Here is a 20,159-nt window from a genome sequence, read left to right as displayed (position 1 = left end):
ACCAACCTTACAAATTGGCTCTGTCGGGTGGTGGCGGGTTGAACGACACATTTATATTGACTTGATATAACCCAAAGAAACTTCTATTGTGGATAATAACACTGGTCGCGAAAGCCCGCGTGTTAAAACAACGATTTGCATTATTGGGTGTCGCTTTAATGGCCCAGCAGCCGGGGGCAACCGACGGAACAGGCGGGTCACGGTCCGCGTAGCAAATCGTCTCGCCGTCGTCGGGAGGACGGGCGGCGACCGTCGCTACCTGCGGTGCGAGAGGAAGGTGCCGCTGGCGTGGCCCGAGCCGTCGCAGCCCGGCGTGGGGCACTGCGCCCCCTCCACCTTGCTGCCCTTCCAGGAGAAGGGCAGGCTGGGCAGCGAGCCCTCGCGCTGACGCCTCGCCGCCAGCGGGCAGCCCGACGCGCTGCGGTGCGACGTGTACTTCCCCGTCACGTGGCCCTGGCCCGCGCAGCCCGGCACGGGACACCTGGGCGGCACGACGGGCGGCGCCGGGCGACGTTACAATTCCGCGCAGGTGTAAAGGTTTAACAGTAACGACGACGGCGATAATGTCACGAGCAAAGTGGTTCACGGTCAGCGCTGATGATTCGTAATTGATTTTTGAGGCTGGGAGACGTGGCGATCATTCTGACTCTCGGGTTGCACGACACGAGGATGAAGTTTCAGGTGAAACTTTGCGCGTGTCTAACTGCTAAGTTTGTTGGTGAGGATTTTGTTCTTCTACTCACCGGTGAACTGAACCGATAACAACCGACGCTTTAAAAGCTCGCTGGGCGGTGGTGGCTACGCATGTGGCCTGTAATCCAGCAATGCGAAGGCAGCGAGGGTTGGTGGATCACCGCGCGAGCGTTGTGCAACTCCCTTCCCGTGGGCGTCGAGTTTGCCATACCCTGGCTCGCCAGGAGAAGGCAGTACAGAAACAATGTGGACTCAACCTGTTCCGGCTGTATAGGATAGAGCGTTTCCTCCTCACACGTGAACACTCGTTAATTGGCCGACAACCACTACGTATGTAGCGGACCGCAGAGCTTGGGAAATTGTTGGCGCCGGCTCCCCGCGTGGCTGGCTTACCTGCTGGTCCGAGGTTGCTGCTCACATCTCGAGGGTTGTTCTCACTCTACTCGAGTGAGCGAATACCGTTCGAATTACAAGTTATACTTGTATACTGTGTTAAATTTAGATTGAAAACTTTCGCGACTGCAGGAATTCATATTGTTTGGTTCTTTCGGTAAAGTCACGTAGATAGAAAATAATAAAATAAGAAATTAAAACATTTACAAAAATTTATGAAAACCAAAAACTCACGACGACGTTTCGATCGCAACACAAGCGGTGTTACGATCAAAACGTCGTGAGTTTTTTTTTATTCTATCTACGTGACTTTACCGAAAGAACCAAAAATTATGCATATTGTTGTTGAGCGACAAACATGTGGCCACATCACTTTGTGGTTTCACACAAACATGAATTATGTTAACAATAATCACAGTGTTCTATTCTTGTTAACCCTCTGGAGGGCCTCTAACATAAATCGTTCCACCAGTGGCATGAGTTAGCAATTGCAGGGCTGCACCTTTACCAGTTCACCTTAAATATAAACGAAAATCCAATGCTCAGCACCACGACTGTCACGATTCAGTGCACAAATCTAAACACAAACTGCTGCTGCCTGGAGCATTTCAAAAGTAATAAACTTTCTTCAGATTAACCTCGTTGAGTCGAACGGCGTTTTTTTCAGAAAGTAAATGTTGATCGCACGTGACCAAACATTCACGCGGAACGCACGCCTAGAAAGCTAATGAGGGATGAGCCCGGATAATGCTCAGATGGGTGAGCACCATGAAACGTACATAAAAGGTGTGTGAGATGCTGTGGGCAGCAAAGAGCTGTGCAGCAAAATAACTTCTCTCCTTTACTCCTTCCACCTTCACTAACCCCGCACTGACCGGCGTGGTGAAGTATGGTCAAATAACCCTCATGGCTGAGACGGCGCAGGGAGGCCCTCATCGAGCAGATGACTGATGCAAGTGTGGCAGGAAACCAGAGTGCCTAGAAACAACCCACGCACTCCACACAGATGGGTAAGCAGCCTACTTGCTGTACTGTGGCCTACAGAGACCCCAATGGCCCTTCGTGTGGAGCATCTCACATAACAGGGTCTTCAAGTGATCCGTCAACTCTATAATTCATGAAAACTTTCAGCCCTTTTTCAATCCATCGCTCGACAAAGTCCTCGCCACGCCATGGCAGTCATGGGGGTCATTTTACCACATGTCACCACGCTAGCAAGTGACGACAAGGAGCATAGATGCGAGAGCACAGTACAGGACAATAATGGACTTTGCTGTGCCGCTCTCGGATTCCCACAAGGTAGCCCCGCTTATCGCCAATAACGAAGGCCTCCCCACAACGCATCGGCGGTGGTAGTTGCTTTGCCATACTTCACCACACTGGTCACCATAGATTGGTGACCAGGACGGGTTCAAGCATCACTCCCCCAACGGATATCAGCCGCGACGAAAAACCAGCGCACGGATCTGTCGGCTACTGAGCGTGGCGCGCTAACCACTGTGCCACCACCCCCCGCCCACTCCTCCCGCCTTACACTAATCACGGCGTGGGTCACAATCCGAGCGGCGGTTTCGCCTCCCAACCCTAACGAGCGAGACCCCTCCCCCCCTCCCTCGTCCTCCGCTCGTCGTTAACGGCGAGAACGCCGGCGCCCGGGTCTCAGCGCCTAATTGACGTCTCGGCAGCCGATGAAGGTGACGTGTCCTGCGCACTCGAGCAGCTAAATTAAACCGACGTGAAACGGGGGGCGGCGGGGATGGCGATGGGATGGGCCCAAGGGGTAAACGTTGCTTGCTCTGCGCGGTAAATTATTTTAACAAAGGGAAACTCTTAACCCGGCTCTCCTGTGATGTGGAAGTGTGCAGGGCAACCTGAAAGGCTGCGCTTTGGCGACCTATGTCAATATATATTTTTGGTTTGAGCTGTGTTAACTTTGCCACCTTCTCAGTATTTAAGTGATGCTTGTTTAAATAGCATGGAAAGCCAGTTATTTATGCTTAGGAGACTCTAGGCCCAGACAGGTCATAATATAGTGCAAAACAAAAGACACATTTGAGTGCACAGACGTAAATAACGATAAGAGGAGTTTCCTTCAGGAATGTCTTCACTGTGTGCCCCGAGGGTGCCACGGGAGCGAGATGTTAACTACTTCGCCTGGTATACAGGAGATCATGGATTCGATCCCAGCCCTGATGCCTGTATATTTGGAGTTTGCATGTCTCTTTTCCCATGGTCACGTTGATTTTTCTCCGGGTCCTCCGTTTTTTTCATTCCACATTCAGAAACGTGCGTTTAGAGTATTTCGCTGCTATACATTTCCACATGATAAGCCACTTCTTTGAACTATCATTTGTGGCCAGGTCGCTTCTAAAAAAAGATCTATATAGCTCAGTGGGCCTCACCTGGTAAAATTATAATAGATCAAATGAAATCAAATTTGTCGCCAAGCGATTGGGCATCGGTCTGCCCAGTAAGCGGCGAAGTTGTTTTGTGGCTTCCCAATTGAGATTGAAATTTACAACGGTGTCAAAAATTTGGAGCGTGCACCACGACGCGACCCCGACTCTCCAGGTGAGTGCGCTGGACCACACGTGTGGGTCACCTGAAGTCCGGACGACCGGTCACTTCAGGTACTGAGAAGAGAAGGCTCTTGCTTCTGTACCTGATGCTCTCCTGGTCCTCCTTGTCTTCCTTGATTGGCACCACCTTGATGCCACTTTTCTTGGCACGTGGGCAACCCGACAGGCTGATTGGAGAAATCATAAATTTTAACGTTAGCTGAGAAACATTATGTACTCTAACCAGCAATAAATAAATAAATTGCCACACTGACTTTATAAAACTACTTCTATTTATAGCTATGCCTGGCGGTATTTTATCTGGTATTAAAAGCGACGGCGCTTAAGGTTTCACCGATCGTACTGCACTGCTCGCCAAAGTGTTCCGCGTTTCGTGCTGCGTTTTGCTCGGCACGATGTCTGACGTTTCGCTGCCACGTGCTTGGGAGTTCCAAAAAAAGATCTAATCTCCCGGCACGTGCAGCAAAACGTCGGACATCGTGCCAAACACCACGTGGCCACCAACACTGAGCAGATGCGTCAACGGAGCTATTTTAAAATGACGGTCACTGACGGTGCTTTACTCGGCGACGATCGATTCAAGCGAACGTTCCCAACCTTCTGTGCGAAGTGTAGTTGCCCGTGATGTGCCCCGAGCCATCGCAGCCCGGCGTGGGACACCTGAAGGAGGAGGGAGCGGGCGAAACAACGAATCCAATGAGGCTCAAGTATTATCAGCTTCCTGCCAGCAAGCACCACGCACACGGGTTCGACTCATGCGCTCGCACGTCCGCTGACAGCGTGACTTTCCACAGACTACCCACATGTGCATGTGCAGCCTGGTTTGTCAATCCACTGCTGGATGGGGGTGGCTCCCCACACCTTGCGGGCAATACTTCACCACGCCGGTCAGCGTGGGTTGGTAAAGGTGTGGGCGGGGGGAGGGGTGCAGAACAAGAGCGGAATTTGCTGCTGTACTGCCCTCTACTTGGCCATGCACGCCGACTAAACCTGTGTGTTGCACGCACGGTGGTCACTTATCCGAGCGCTATCCAGGCTCTAACCTGCTTAGCTTCCAAGATCTGCGGGGATTCGGTGCACTCCAGGCAATTTGGTCACGAGCCTCCAGCCAGAGTCCGGCAGCGCGCACGTCCCATTGCTGATTTAAATAATTATTCACAAACTCGCAATGCCAAAAGCCACGTTTAATGCGCAGCGTCTTGGCACGGGTTTGGCGAGCGGCGTGACTGACGTGACGTGTACAACGGAGTCACGCCGCGATCTCCACGTACCTGGGCACAAGTGCCGTGGGGGTCTACGGTGACCGTCGCCACGCACTCGGCATTGACCTGCGACACCCGGGCATCGTGTGTGCCAGGGTGATCGCGATGTCGATTTTCGCGAGATCAGTTTACCAAGAAGTGTTTGATTTGTTTTCTTCAACGATTAGAAAATCATTGTCATCAAGAACACTTCATAACGAGCACACTGTCAGTCACCCTGAACATATTAAAACAATTAGACAAAAGCGCAAAAACGATGGCGTTGTCATAATTGCTTTGGCTGGAAAATTTCAATGCGCTAATCGTAATGGACAATACCCACTCAGTTACAACTTTGATTCCTGAGTTTGTTATCTCGTTTATTTTTGGTCAGGAGATAAAAATACGAATTGCAACAAATCAAATTACGAAAATCTCAGCGGTATTTCGCTCAACGGATAATAGGATTATCGTGGATGGTACACGGCATGAGATGTGCCGTGGTGTCACCGTATCGTGGCAACCCCGAGTGTGGCTGCCGGCGCTGCGGTTAACACGACAGTGCCACCGTGTGGGTGACGATGGCTGCCAACTATTAGAAGCCGGACAGCGGTGGCGGTGCTACAGTTCAGCCTGCGTGGCCAAGTGTGCACCGCTTCAACAGAGTTCTTTTTTAAAACTCGTGGCAATCGATAAATCCGTGGTTTTGATGTCTTTACAACACCAGACTAGATAGCACGGCGCTCGAATATTCACGGTGCCGTGAATTCCGTACCGAGTAGGTTAAATGTACAAATCGTTAGCTTAGGTAAAAATCACCGGTACGTTACGCACATGTAAAGCCCCGCTTGTGTCAATCGACTACTGGATGAGGGCCTCCCCACCGCCTTGCGGGGTGTGACGGATATTCGACCACACTTCACCACGCTGGTCAGCGCGGGAAGGTGAAGGTGGTGTGGGGGGGCGGGGCAACTGCGGAACAGCAATGGGTTTTGCTGCGCTGCCCACACCGCCAATTACGCAGGTCTCTTGCGCCGAGTGGCCAACCCACCCAAGCACCTTCCAGGCTCAAAAATCCTGCTTAGCTCCCGACGTCTGGTGAGACCGGGCACGTCATCACGGGCAGCAGTAGCGCTTTAGCAACTTGCTTTGTTCGCTTGGTTATTGTCATTTTAATGCAAGGGCTTCTCTCATGGGATGATGTTGTTGTTGTTGTTGACTCACAGCATGTCGTATTTTGGGTCACAGTCTGTAACGCTCCTGTTTTGGTGATAGAGACAAGGTGGTGATTAACCGGCGGCCCGCTGAACACAGTCAAAAGCTCAGCACACTTACTTGAGCTCCTGCGTGCTGGAGGCCATCATATTTCTAATGCTCTTGTCCGCCAGAGGGCAGCCCGACAGACTGTAACATGGCAGGCATGCAATCGTTGGTTAAGGTTGGGTTCCAAAGAAAACAAGTATATATATATAAACCCGCTGCGCTGTAGGAACCAGGGTATTTCCTCTTGTGGTAGAACCTCGCACACGACCGCAGACGAGGACGCGCGGTCACGCGATTGCGCACGCACGCACACAACGACACGTCCAGAGTTTAAGTTCAGCCGGGTCTGTCCGTTCGGGCCGGCGACCTCAGAACACACGTCTGTGTCCCGAACGCCGCATCCCGTTGTACACCTCCCGATACGGCTGCAGCCACTGGTCACATGCCCGCTACTCCAGTCCACTAGCCAACCGGAAATTATTTCGAAGCCCCCGTGCCCCATTACCCAGGATAACTTTCACGATCGGCTGTGGCCACTAGCTACATGCCACCCACTCCAGTAAAAGACTAGCCACAGTAGCGGCGACTGCGTCCACGCAATCGCCACTCTGTACGGTCCACACGATGGACCATACAGAGGAGGAGGAACAGCACAGAACTACGTGCGAGCTCTCTCCTGCCAGCAGGCCTCCCACATAGCGCGCTTAGCTGCGGAACACGTCGCTGTTGCCGACAACACGGCCGGGAGTAGAACAGAACCTGCCGCGGTCTAACCGTGAGCCGTAAAAATACATTCGGCGAAAAGTTAAGCTCTGGACACGTCCAACGGCTGCTGCAGGAGAGGGAAGAAAATACAAAAAAAACGCGGCGTGCGTCGCGAGTCGGCTGAGCGGTCAGCGCTTCTGAGCGTCGAAGTCGATTCCAATTTTTTTGGCATCGGCCGTTCTCGTGCGCCACGCCGTCGTTTTTAGTTTTTTTTTCCCCCCCTCTGGAGCGATGACAACGCGCACATCAACCTGAGAGGGGCGGGGGCAGGGCAGGGGGGGGGGCGACCGTATCAAGGAGAATGCCGTCATGAAATGGAATGGAATGACACATCCACTTAAGCTGCGATCGCATTCGCCGGCAATGTAACAACCTCAGCACTGAAGGCACGCGGCCCGGGGTACAGCCTCGCGACCCCCCACTCGACCCTGCGCGTCCCTCCCACCCCCCCCCCTTCTCCAGCGAAATTCGCTGCTGGATTGGGGAGGGGGGGCAGTAGTCGCGGGCGATCGCGAGCATGTACCTTTGGAAGCCCAAGCATATCCGCCGGGACATTTCTACAGGGCGTAGCACATTTACGGGTCACTGTCTATCGTGTACAGGAACTGTGGATGATGGAGTTGATGATGATGGCGGAGGTGCTCACAGAACAAACGTTAACTCACCTCCGATGTGAGGCATAGTTGCCGGTCACATGACCACTGCCATCACAGCCGGGAGTTGGGCAGCTACTGGAAACAAAATATATTATCTTTTAAGTAAAAATAAAATTCGGCTTTTTTTTTGCGCTTTATCGCGTTAAAATTTTTCACTGTTAAGCACGAAGAGTTAACGAAGGACACGTGTGGCTTGTCACATGACCCGACGATTCACACCGTAACGGCATGCGTAAGTCTCCCCCTCATGAGCTCCAAGAACGATGGATCAAACACACCATCTCCACTTCTCGATTAAATTTCACTTTAATGTTTTTTTTACGCGGTTATTTTCCGTGGGGGGGGGATGGGAATCAATAAAAAAAAACGAATGTGCACGACACGCATAAAAAATTTAAGGACAAAATGCTTAAAAAGAATTACAAATGACAACGTTAAATAAATGGGCTGTACGGACATGGAAGTGTTGACGTAACTAGGTAGGGTAGCTACCCGCTAGCGCATCTACACCTGCCACACACAAGAGCTGTGGAGATGTCCGTGGGTTTTGAATTGTGCTTCTGTTTGTAATCCATTTACGAACGTGATTTTGGTCAATGTTGCACCCCTTCTTTTGCTGCACACTGCAGGCGCTCTGACCATCGTGGCAACAGTAAGAGGGCCAAGTCGCTCGGTGGAGAGAGGGCGGCTCGCTAGCGGAAAGTTCCGGCATGTTGCGAGTTGATATCCTGGTTGGGGGTTGACTCAGCCCATCATCTCTATGGGATTAATCAAATGAGTACCACTTTGTGGGGAAGTTAACAGTGGTTTGTCCTTTGCATAGACTCGCCCCCCCTCCCACACCCTGCCATAGAAATGTGGAATTTCCATCGCTGGCTCGGGGCTGTAAACGGGAGATGAGCACCGCCTCAATGCTCAGCTGAGCAGGACATCGCTTTGATCATTGTTCAAACGTGGCAATGTATACATCTCGCAGTATCACCACATCTATGGCTTGTCGAATTCAATAGAAGTTAGAACAGGTCAGTGCCCATCAGCTGGCATTTAGGATGCTGTTTGTTCCTCCACGGTAACGTTGCGGTCAATGTGGAGTACACGCAGTGCCAGCCGCTGGTCTCAGCCCCCGACAGGGGGACACAGAGGCACGTGCACACGAGACCGGTAAGGTTGCCACCTCTGAGGTATGTAGAAAAAAAATCTGGGACGTAAGCACCACGGGCAGAGGGATACCTCACCATTCCCAGAGGAGGAGAGAACCACACGTAAACGCGCCATCTTTACTGTGGCAATGTTACACAACTGACAAAAAAAACTGGAACTTTTAGCGTTCCAGAAGACTTAAACAGATTTCCCTGGGCAGCGGCTACCTGAACAAAAAGAATGTTCCTGGGAAAACCAGGACAGGTGGCAACCCCTGTGACCGACTAGACTCCTTGACTTCACTCTCAAATTACGTCTGGGACCCCCGTCAGAAAGGGCTCCTCTCGTCCAAGGAGGCAGCAACTGACCGCCGCGAGTGATGATAACAATGACAATAAACGCATCAATTCAAAACCCGGTGTGGATCTGCTTGGGCTGTCCCGTGAATTTCTGCGCCTGACCATCTCCAGGGACGGTCGGGGAAGTCTGGGGGAGCCCAGGGCCACGTGGCCCCGGTGGTGGCCTGGAGACGGCATGAGTCCTCGATAGGTCCATGCAGCTCGGGGAAGACGGTGATGACGATGGTGGGGGAGCAGCGGGGGAGCAGCGGGGTTGGGGGGCGGGGTGGGGCAGGGGGCGACCACATCCCTCCCAGGCAAGAAACAAAGATACCCCCCGCGCACTAGCCAACTCCGTTTTGTTTCGAACAACAAAATATCCAAGCTACATGGATACAATTGCGCTCTGATGGGGGGGATTTCGTTTATCGAGTTTTGCCTGAAGTTTCGTCGCCGCAGCACCGACAGTTGGGTTTACGACTAAAGTCGTGCACACTATTTGTGTTTTCTCGGCAGCGTAATTGGTTCGGCACCAGCACAGCCAATCTCCCACACACAAGTTTCGTTTATTCCGTGAATATAGATTTGACCAAGAAGTCTTAAAGAGTACGTGAAGAGGAAATAACAAATCAATGCAACTCGATAATTTGGAGTGCCGGTATTTTCGTGGGACTCTTCTTGCACGTACAGAGTTTCGGGACTGTCCCCGCGGGGGAGAGATTTCTTTCGGCGAGTCGTGCGGAGTTTGGGAGGGGCGGGGGGAGTTCGATCGATCGATCTCGAGTCTGGGAGGGACTGCGGCCACAAGCATGGAGACGATGAGTACGTGTGGTGGTGGTGGCAACAGAGAGGACACAGAGATGCCAGGCTGGCTCCCCCCTCCCCCACCCCGGTGCCACTCACGCCAGTAGCTCCTTGCGCGCCTCCTTGGCTAGGCCGCACTTGGCCTTGGGGCTGGGCGTGGTGACGTCGCCGGGGTAACGCCGCTCCTCCACCAGCTCCTCGGCGATCACCATTGCATCCTCCTCCTGAACGCGGCACAAACGCACAAACGGTTTGATTGCAGGGCGGTCGGACGGTTACAATGGCGTGATGGCAGCATGGTTTCAGGGCCGGGTGGTTTGTTTAACGGCTTGCTCGTCTCAGAGCGGGTCGGTTTGCCGGTGCGGCGTTCGTCCCGCGGGGCCGCTGTCGGCGGGGCTCACCTCGACGGGCGCGGCGTCGTCCCGCTCGTCGTCCCCGCCGCCCCGGCACTTGGTGTAGTCGAGCGGAGAGTCCCACGGGGGCTGGGCTTCGGCCTCTGTGGTGGGGGGGCGGGGGGACGGGTCGGGGGGGGCCTCCCCCCGGGCGCCGTACCCCTGCTGCTGGTCTCCGGGCGGCGCCGGACTGCTCGCGCCGCTCGACGTCTCGGCGCCGACGCGCTTCTTCATGCTCAGGTCCAGCGTGCCGTTCTCGTCCACCTCCACCGCCGCGCCGCTCTGCGTCGCCACGGAGGAGAGGGGCGGACGGGGTCAGGAGCGCGCATCTCTCACCGACGATCGGCACACGGGAGCAAAGCCGAAGGCGGCGAAAACGCTCGTGGAGCCAGCCTAGCGTCCGGGATCCATGTAACCGGAGTCGCGTTTCTCACGACTCTTTCCCATCGCAGCAGCCTCCGCTGAGATACTCCGCGCAGCTCGCAGAGTTCAGAGGTGGCAAGCTAACATCACGTGCCAAGCACTTTCCCACTATGCCATGAATAATTCTACATGTAGATTTGTTTTATATTTTACAGCCCTTGCCATTTCACCGCTGCCCGAAGGCCTCCCCATGCCGTGTCGGTCGTGGGGGGCGAGAGGGGGCAGCGGGTTTAACCGCGCTTCGCCACTCTTTATTGTCATAAGTTGAAGACGTTGGCGACAGCTTAGCGACAATCGATTTTCAACGACGCGGCCCGACCCGCAAAATCCCACTTGGGATACAGATCTCCGTCTCCGTGCGTGGGCGCGTCGGGTGGGGGTTGGTGTGGGTGGGAGGTGCGGGGTGGAGGGTGCGGGGTGGGGGGTGCGGGGGTGGGGGGTGCGGGGTGGGGGGTGCGGGGTGGGGGGTCCGTGCCGTGCGTGGGTGCACACCGTGAGAGCGCCGCGCTGCAGCGCCAGGCTCTGCGTGGCTTCCCGGCACCGCGTCGACAGGTTGAGGATGGCGGTGGCGGCGATGTGAGCCGCCTCGGCGTCCTGCGTCAGGTCGTAGGAGCTCTGGTGGCTCGGGCTGCTCGGGTAGCTCCCCATGGGGCTGCCGCTCTTGCGGAAGCTCTTCCCTGCGGCGCGGGAGAGGGGAACGTCGTCGTCCTCGTCACGACCCCAACGTGGGCCCTCCAGGCCCGCCCAGAGTAGGAGGGGTGGGGGGTGGCAATGTGCCCTGAGCCTCACGCAAAGGAGGGCCCCTCCGTGCCGGGCCTGCCCCAGGCCTCCAGGGTGGCCCTGGTTGGTCCGCCCATCATGCCTCAGAGATATCTCATGAGGTAGTCTTTACTGACTTAGTCTGACTGGTGCATGTCGAAAATAAAACGGGCCACAGTTATCTCTTTTGAAAGGTACACGGGGACACGTGCACACATAATAATACTAATAAATAGTGTATTGTTTAGGCCATGTAATAGTCTGCCCGAATTTATAATTGCAAGACCCGAAAAATCCAGCAGAAGATAAATCATCACGTGAACCAGTGGGGGGGTGGGGGCCCCTCTCACCGGGTGCCTTGGGGTCCCCCTTGTGCACCGAGGAGGCGGCGCCGGCGACGACGACGCTGCCGTCCGCGTGCTTGAAGGCGGCGGCGGCGTGCTTGTACGCGTCGCAGCCCGACGGGGAGTCGTAGCCGGGCCGCGAGTACTTCTCGAGCTCGCGCGCCAAGTTGGAGCGCGGCGTCGTGGGCGACACGTTGGGCTTCTGGCCGTACTCGGGGATCTCCAGTTGCTTCACGAAGCACATGGGCCTGCACACACGCCACCGGGGACACACCACGCATCGTGATTATCGTCGTCGTCGTCAACATCGCGATTATCGTCATCACCACTTGTTACGTGTACCGCTTTCACAAGCGATGTGATTCATAATCAGTTTCTTTTGGGTTAGATCACTGCGTAGGTATGGTTAAAATTTACATTATACCTACAAGATCTAAGCCAAGAGAAAATGTGACTATGCATCAAATCGTGATGATGCCAGCCCAGATGGCCTAACATCGCAGAATCTTACAACAGGCATGCACACGCGTGCACACACGCACGTAGACACACACATGCATGGTACGTGCACACACACGCAACATGCACGGCACACAACATGGAGACGAAGCACACACAGCAATGCAACGCATTCAGTACGTTCACGTAGGCAGCGTACGAACGCTGTAACGAGCCATCAACACCACCTTTATCTCTACATGTACCGTTAAAAAAATTACTACAAAAAGCCTAAGCTGCCATTTCAGTTTTAAATACAGAACACATACAAAAGTGTACGCTGAAAAACATCACTTAGAGAACATTCGTTCTAAAAGTCCAAAAGCTCACAATGGCAGCAATTTTGACCGAGTGAAACAATTCTGAATCTCAGTGTTGGGAACCAGGACCTGGAGGCTCATTATCACCTACATTGCTCTCCGATGTGTTTTCGGCTCGTACCGCGTGTTGTTCGGCGCGAAGTCCAACGTTTCGCTCCACGTGCTGGGACACATGCATAATAATACACAAGGATGTGACGGTGACGGCGACAATGATCGAACACGTTTGGCACGACGTCACGGCGCGCGACGCCGCGACGGTCCAACGATTCGGTTCACGCGCCGCGAGCGAAACGTCGGACATCGTGCCGGTCGACGCGCGGCGCAACCGGCGAGCGCACCGGAGAGAGCTGACACGTGCAGCACGAGAGTGCGAACCTACGCGGCGGTACCGCCACTCATGGTCAACTCTCAATCCACTCGCCACGCTCTGCGTGCTGCGGTTTTTGCGTTAAGCATTTCCCCGCCGTTTAGACGGGAGTGCTCTCGCCAATAACATCGAGCAACCTCAGTCAGCATTTGTTTCCGCAAGCCTGACTCTGCTGATGAGACCCGGAAGGTCCAAACGTTTGCAGAGTTTGCTTGGTTAAACAAATGCTGCTGCTGCTGCTGCTGCTGAATAATATTGGTCTGGCAAGCCAATAATAGACCAATGGGCTAAACCAAATGAGATGTATATTTGTAAATACGCAAAAGCCAGAACAGTAAAAATCATTATTATTAGTATTATATAGTGGAAATCATGCGAAATGCATCTCGAAAGGCTTAACATTTGAACCCACCATGCAAACCACTTAAAATCCCCCCAAAAATACATCATGAAAGAGGAACGGGAGCACCACGGATAAACAAAAACAAAACACGACCAAGAGCACGGAGGTGGAGGGAGCACGGACCACGTGGGGTAATACAACTCGAGCACTCAAAACTGCCGACAGCCAAGAGAGTCCAGACGACAATGAAATCGAAAATGGATTTCATAGAGCGTTAGGCATGCAAATAGTAACTGCAGCAACTGAACATCACGATGATGTCTCAGCTACAGTGGTGCAGTGGCACAGCCCATGCCGGCATACTGCCAGCTGTGCGGCAAACATTTGCTGGCAACCCAGGCCACCAAAACTTAATAATGCTACCGACACGTCTGCTTGAGTAAAACAAAAGCGTGCGGTCGATGAATTATTGATACGCCCGGGAGTAAGTTTAAAAACCAAAGGATGGATTTCTCAGCTCTTGTCGGAACATTCATGCCATGCACAGTGCACGCTTCCACACGTAACGTAAAGATAAATTACGCGCCGTCTGCTCCATGGTGGATAATAAAGATACCGTGTAGGCTACGTGTTGCTTGCACTGAACAGCAGTCCACGAATTAAGACAACCTCGTAGTGAAAATCTCGAAAATCATTTTTAATTATCTTTACGAAGTGCTATTTTGAAGTTAACAATCTATAGTTTTATATAATGTGGATTATTTATGGAATAACTCAAGGGATTGAGTCACTATCTCCGTCCCAGGGTGGATGAAAAATTCAGTCCGTCCAAGTATGCCCAATACCACGGCGGTAGTGTTATGAGCATTACACCCGTATCAAGAAAGGTGGACAAATTATTTCGATTTGAATTCGAGAATTCCTAATTGGTTGACATGTTACACCCAAGTGAACAGTCACTTGATGGTTATATTAATGATCACCCACATCTTTAAAGAATCTGATATAAATCTTGACTTAAAGCTTTCGTGGCTGCAGGAATTCATATTCTTTGGGTCTTTCGGTAAAGTCACGTAGATAGGTTCAAAGAAAATAACCAAAAACTACGAAATTTCAATCGCAACAAAAGCGATGAAAACAGCTTGTGTTGCGATCGAAACGTCGTAGTTTTTTGTTATATTCTTTGAACTTATCTACGTGACTTTACCGAAAGACCCAAAAAATAGTATCTGATATTTACAGCTAAAATCAAGGAACATCTTAGACTTTCATTAGGGTGCCCTGGTCCACATTAAAGCAACCCAAAAAAGCGCCTGAACTGCATAATAGGTGATCAATATTCATTTAAGATATTAAACATCTAATGAACATAGTTTCATCATTCAGGGACAGTAATTACTTTCTTCTTTTTTGTTCACAGCGAGGTATGGTGGATCTTAAAGATCAATTAATCAAAACTATTAACTTCTATGGCAGCCTGGATCACGGAGTGCACCCGTTGATTTTTTTTGTCCAAATTTGTTTTAATTTTTCCCCAACGATATCCCAATTGCACCGTCACGGCCACGTCCTGAGATGGAGTAACCACTGGCGACTCCCACAGCGCAGTGCAACCCTTCGTGTGAGGCAGCGGCCCACAGAAGCGGAGATCACGGGGCTACCTCCGAGATCCCTACTTCAAGTGACCTCTGGTCGACAGAGCAGGGGGAGGGGGGGGGCGAGATGGTTGTGGGGGGGCATGGGAACCCACCGGAGCACGCGGTCCGAGGCCGTGGGGCTGAGGCTCTTTGGGGGGTCCCCGTTGGAATGCCTCTCCTGGGTCTTGTTCAACTTCCTCGCTGCCGCGATGGGACACCCGGACAGGCTGCGGGCGGCACACACGAAGGCACACGCACACACAGAGGCAAACACTTGTATGTCACCACAGTGCTTCGTGCCAGGCTGGGTGCACTTTAAGGCCATGTGAAGTGCTGAAGGCTCGCTGCCAGGTTGACTGGCTGGCTCGGCTGGAAAATGCATCGCCGTGCTCCCCGCTGTGCCAACTTTCTACGTTTTAATAAAAACGTATGAATATAGAATAACAGATCTGTGAGCTATCTAGATTTGAAGTTTTCGTGACTGCAGGGATCCATACTCTTTGGTTCTTTCGGTAAAGTCACGTAGGTATGAAATAAAATAAAATAAATTAAATCACAGTGATATTATTTATTTTATTTTATACCTACGTGACTTTACCGAAAGAACCAAAGAGTACATCTGTGAGCTGCTGAAAAATACACGCAGTGCTGCACTTTCTCCACTGCATGGTATTCATCAAAGTTTGAACTTTTATTTTGTTTATCTGTCATCAGAAGACCAAAAACACGGTACTAATAAACCGCAAACTACTGCAGTGTGAACGGTTTCTCGGTGACAGCGATGAATTGTAATAAATCATCATAATTACTATATTTTTTTGAAACGTGTAACTTTGTTGCTTAGATATGACACATTACTAAAACTGCCTTTAAAAGAAGAAGCACAAACATAAGAACTGTGAACAGCAACAGCAGTTGGTAATTAGGTAAAAGCCAAACTGTTTTTTCCTTAAATTTTTTGTCATTCATCTCCCAAATTGATCCCGATCGTGCGATTGGTATGTATGTTGAACTTCTTTTGCACCGTACGTAGCCAACCGTGCTAATCGGAGGTGCTATCGGTGTCATGGCTTAGACAAAAATCCACTCGCATTTCGTGCAGAGCAGTGCAACTTTGAGATGTACACACTGCAGAGGGCAGCACTTCCTCCACACAAGAGGCATGTTCATCACACGACAGTGAAACCCATCGCCATTCATTCTCAAAGTAAAGAATTTAGCCAAATTAAGTAAGGGACCAAATTTTACACGACGAGTTTTTCCGTCCAATGATTGATGACCGGGCTGAGACAATACTCGAGATCGCGGTTTGTACCACGGGCCTGGCTTGAACCCAGGATTCAGAAGGTTCCGGCTCAACGCTCTGACCTCTGAGCCACTCTGCCGCCCCTTTATGCTGCCATGTAAATGAGGCACGGCTATGTCAGCGGCATTATCCCGCTCAATAGGCGTGTGAATGAGTGGCTATTCAGGCACTTGAAGTGAAGCTGACCTCAGAGCCGCGTGGTGGTGGTGGTGGTGGTGGCAATGTGGTAGCGGTGATGTGGCCCTGGTGTGATGGCGTGGTGGCGTGGCGGCAGCGTCGATGGTGTGGTGGCGGTGGTGTGGTGGTGGTGGTGGTGTGGTGGGGGCAGTGATGTGGTGGCGGTGTTATGGCAGTTGTATGGCAGTGGCGGTGGCAGTGGCGGTGTGGTGGTGGTGTTGTGACGATATTGGTGGCGGTGGTGATGTGCTGGTGGTGTTGTGACGGCGGTGACGGCGACGCACCTGCGGTGTGAGTTCCGGTTGCTGTTGACGTGGCCCTTGCCAGTGCACCCCGGCGTGGGGCACTTGAGGGTGCTCTCGTGCATGGCCAGAACTGCGGCGCACGACGACGCACAGACAGACACGCGATCCATCTTAGCGAGGGGCCTGGTCACAGCGGCAACCCAACTCACCGACCGACAGTCGAGTCGGTGTGACGCGACTACTGTGGTGGTGGTGGTGCCAGCCCGCTGGCACCACCACCACCACAGTAGTCGCTGGCACCACCACCCCCACTGATTTCCATGCCATATAGATCAATAAGTTTAGCAACCGGCCGCCACTCGCATCACATGACTACAAACATATGCTGAACAAGCTGCATTACTTGCTAATATCACAGTCACGTGAAATTCTAAACATCTAAGAGACTAAGTACAATTGACATGCATTGTAATTGTGTTAAAATAATGAGATCCAAGTTGATATTTGGTGCACACCCGTTTTCTCCGTGAATCCGTAACACCTTGAGCTACTTGGAAGGGCGGCCCCTGCGCTTTCGCTTGGCTTCCTTTTACCCGAAGAGTGACTCCGCCACCCTTACTAGGGCGGAGCGCACGCCGCAATTCCACATCCGTACGGCGGAGGCTTCTCTCTCCACGGGACAACGGCTCGTGCAATTTCCCCCACGGCGAGGCGAATAACGGATCACGGGGACAGCGCTCGTGCTTGGAGCGCGCCCCGTCGCCTCGCCGGTGCGTGCGCGGTGCCGCGGGCGCGACGCTCACTCTCGGGGGGAACGCGGTCCTTGCGGGGGCAGCCCGACAGGCTGCGGTGGTGCGGGTACAGCCCGGTCACGTGACCCGTGCCGTCACAACCTGGGGTCGGGCACTTGCTCTCCTTCTTCTCCACCCGCGGTTCTGTCATGGTCGGTGGGGGGGAGCGAGGGGGGGTGGGTAGGGGGGGCAAGGGGTGGAAGGGTTAAGGCGGGGGGGGGGGCAGCATGTGCGAGTAGAGCTGCCGCGATGTAATACTTTGACGATGCGATGTGGATTTCAGATAACACGTCGGAGAGTTAAACAAGCGGGTAGTCTCAAGCACTTTCTAACTCTGTGTCGGCACGTTTCTTGTGCGCAAGCTGTGGTCCGCTAGGCCACGGGAAGCGGTCCGTAGAAGCGATGCAGATGCCATGATATAGAGTCGTCATTTTGAACGACGTATTATTGGAGGAAACCCATGTCAAACGGGGGAAGAAACATACAAACTCCACACAGAAAAGGTGTGCCCAGGTCAGGAATCGAATCCAGGTTCACTGCATCAGCGTGCCGCACAAGTATGAGTTCACGTACAGGAGCGAGATGGATGGGAGCAGCACTGGACTTTGGAAGTTGGTGATGGCGTTGGGCGGTGAAGAGGCAATGTATGATGATGGCGATGATGATGATGATGATGACGATGACGATATTGACCCACGCACAACAAACTCAAATGCACCTGGATGCAATGCACTGAGACCAGCGTGGTTTTATTCCTTACGGCAGTGCTCGTCAAGACGTCGTCGGATCGAAATCGGAAAAAAAAGGTGATTAGCGTACACGTTCGTCATCGGAATGGGAAAGGGTTCATTGATCTTGGGTGGATAATGGGCTGGAACAATACGGGAATCCAGACGCCCCGTGTCCTGTGGTATAAGCATGTTACAGTGCTCCGCTTTAAATTCAACAGAAGGGAAACTTCTGCTTGAAGGCTTCCAAAGCAATCAGCTGCTGGTCCTTCTCATAATTACAGAGACGCCACCCCACAGCCCCCCCCCCCCCTAAAGAATGTTAACCGGCTGAGTAACCCCTCGTACATTCGGGAATGAGGTCAAGACGTGTTGGTTTTTATAATACACAGCAGCCTCAAGCGGTGACCTTCGCAGCACGGGCAGCTGCTACGCAATCACTGGGAGGGATGGAGGGGGGGGAGGGAAGGGGGGGGGGAGGGAAGGGGGGGCCCTTCGTGGCTCACAGCAAGAAGGACCTGGGTTCGATTCCCGACTCAGGTGCCTTTCTATTATTCTTTTTATTATTTTACTTTTTATTTTTTACCTACGTGACTTACCGAAAAAAACTAAGAGTATTTCTATGAGAAGTTTGTGTGTTTTCTCTCCTCCTGTTTTCCATGGGTTTCTCCGATTTCCTCCCATAGGTGAAAATCAGCGATACAATGTAACCGGTATTGCCTCAAAGCATCCCAATGCTAAGAAAATCACCTGCAAATTACTCAAATGGGAGCACACACAGCAGCAGCAGCAGCAGCGACAAACTGGACAGGGCTCTACTGAAAGACAGCCTGGAGACTCATTGGAGGCTTTTCTGGGTAAATAAGATGAATAATAATGAAACTTTAAAAGATAACACCGAACATATCATGGCAAGACCATCTCCCAATGCCGCTACAGCAGAGAACTGCATGTAAACACATCGTCTCGAGCGCCGTGTTCGTATTATTACTACGCGGCTGACTAATATTGGGAATTTATCATCGCAGGAAGAGTTACGGATTGCTCAGGATGGCTAACAAAACAGGTGCAAACCCCAAATACGGACGGTGAGACAAATGACAGAGCAGAAACGTTGCTCCGATTGTGTGTGCGGTGGGGAGCGGTGGTGTCGCGGTTAGCGCGCTGCGCTACAAACCTGAGGACACAAGTTCGATTCCTGCTCACAGACAACACCAGTGACGATTATCTGAACTGGTCTTGGGTCTCCCCTAGGTCGACTCAGCCTCAAATGAGTACCTGGTGCGGTGTGTAAACATCGCCACTGGGGAGACAATAGCGGCCGGGCGTGGTGCTGGCCACCCAGCCCTCATGTGCCGTACCGGCCTTCATAGGTGCTCGCTAACAGTACTTGCCCCAACAGTCTGTTAAAGCTACACAGGGGATCTTTGTCTTTTTTTGTGCGATCGCTCAGTCGTGCCGAACAAATCCTATCCATTACCACCACACTCAAAAACACATCAGGCCAGCACCTCGCAATCATTTACACGACAGTCTCTCAGGGAGATTACGTCATTTTCCAGCGGCTTAGAGAGGCCGGCGGGCAAAACGTCGTGCCCAAGTCACGGAACGCGATTCAAAACTGAATTATAACACCGCGAGGCGCCGCACCGAACGGCCCCTCGCTCGAGAGCCTCAATTACTTGGGGCAGAAAGCGCCAACGGAAAACGACGATCGTGGCCGCTCCCCGGGTCACCGCGAGAGGCTTGATCGTTCGAAACGATTTGAGCGCCATTTTTAGAGCGGTGCCCTTTGAAAGCGCGGCGAGAGCGCGAGAGTGGCGACAACGGCGGCCCCCGGGGGCCGTGGCCCAGCTCGCGACGAGGTGAGCGGGATGCAGGAGCGGCGCTCCGCGCTCATTTGGCGACGGGCCGCCCGCCTCAAGGACGACCGCTCAACGAGAGCAGGCCGAGG

The 20,159-nt window shown here is 52.6% G+C and overlaps 1 protein-coding gene across 21 annotated transcripts in view; it reads right to left on the bottom strand.

Moving 5' to 3' along the window:
• The window catches only part of LOC144946395 (myelin transcription factor 1-like), a 51,477-nt gene that overhangs the window by 8,113 nt on the left and 23,205 nt on the right, over nucleotides 1–20,159 (bottom strand). For 8 of the 21 annotated variants that reach the window (XM_078875193.1, XM_078875200.1, XM_078875229.1 and 5 more), the window contains exons 7-19: nucleotides 17,490–17,621; nucleotides 16,726–16,816; nucleotides 15,072–15,185; nucleotides 12,700–12,771; nucleotides 11,797–12,038; nucleotides 11,180–11,364; nucleotides 10,274–10,546; nucleotides 9,972–10,096; nucleotides 7,600–7,665; nucleotides 6,242–6,310; nucleotides 4,263–4,325; nucleotides 3,689–3,832; nucleotides 260–481 (exon numbers count right to left, since the gene is read on the bottom strand). In XM_078875193.1, the coding sequence (XP_078731319.1) occupies nucleotides 260–481; nucleotides 3,689–3,832; nucleotides 4,263–4,325; nucleotides 6,242–6,310; nucleotides 7,600–7,665; nucleotides 9,972–10,096; nucleotides 10,274–10,546; nucleotides 11,180–11,364; nucleotides 11,797–12,038; nucleotides 12,700–12,771; nucleotides 15,072–15,185; nucleotides 16,726–16,816; nucleotides 17,490–17,621 (1,798 nt within the window). Of the gene's footprint in view, nucleotides 1–259; nucleotides 482–3,688; nucleotides 3,833–4,262; nucleotides 4,326–6,130; nucleotides 6,167–6,241; nucleotides 6,311–7,599; nucleotides 7,666–9,971; nucleotides 10,097–10,273; nucleotides 10,547–11,179; nucleotides 11,365–11,796; nucleotides 12,039–12,699; nucleotides 12,772–15,071; nucleotides 15,186–16,725; nucleotides 16,817–17,489; nucleotides 17,622–20,159 lie in introns of all 21 variants that reach the window. The other 13 variants (XM_078875314.1, XM_078875322.1, XM_078875348.1 and 10 more) reach the window with 10 other exon arrangements.

The sequence above is a fragment of the Lampetra fluviatilis genome, chromosome 2 (assembly GCF_964198595.1).
Source record: "Lampetra fluviatilis chromosome 2, kcLamFluv1.1, whole genome shotgun sequence".
In the NCBI taxonomy this organism is placed as follows: Eukaryota; Metazoa; Chordata; class Hyperoartia; order Petromyzontiformes; family Petromyzontidae; genus Lampetra; species Lampetra fluviatilis.
Note: the sequence above shows the minus strand (reverse complement) of the source record. Positions and strands in the feature narration are given on the sequence as shown.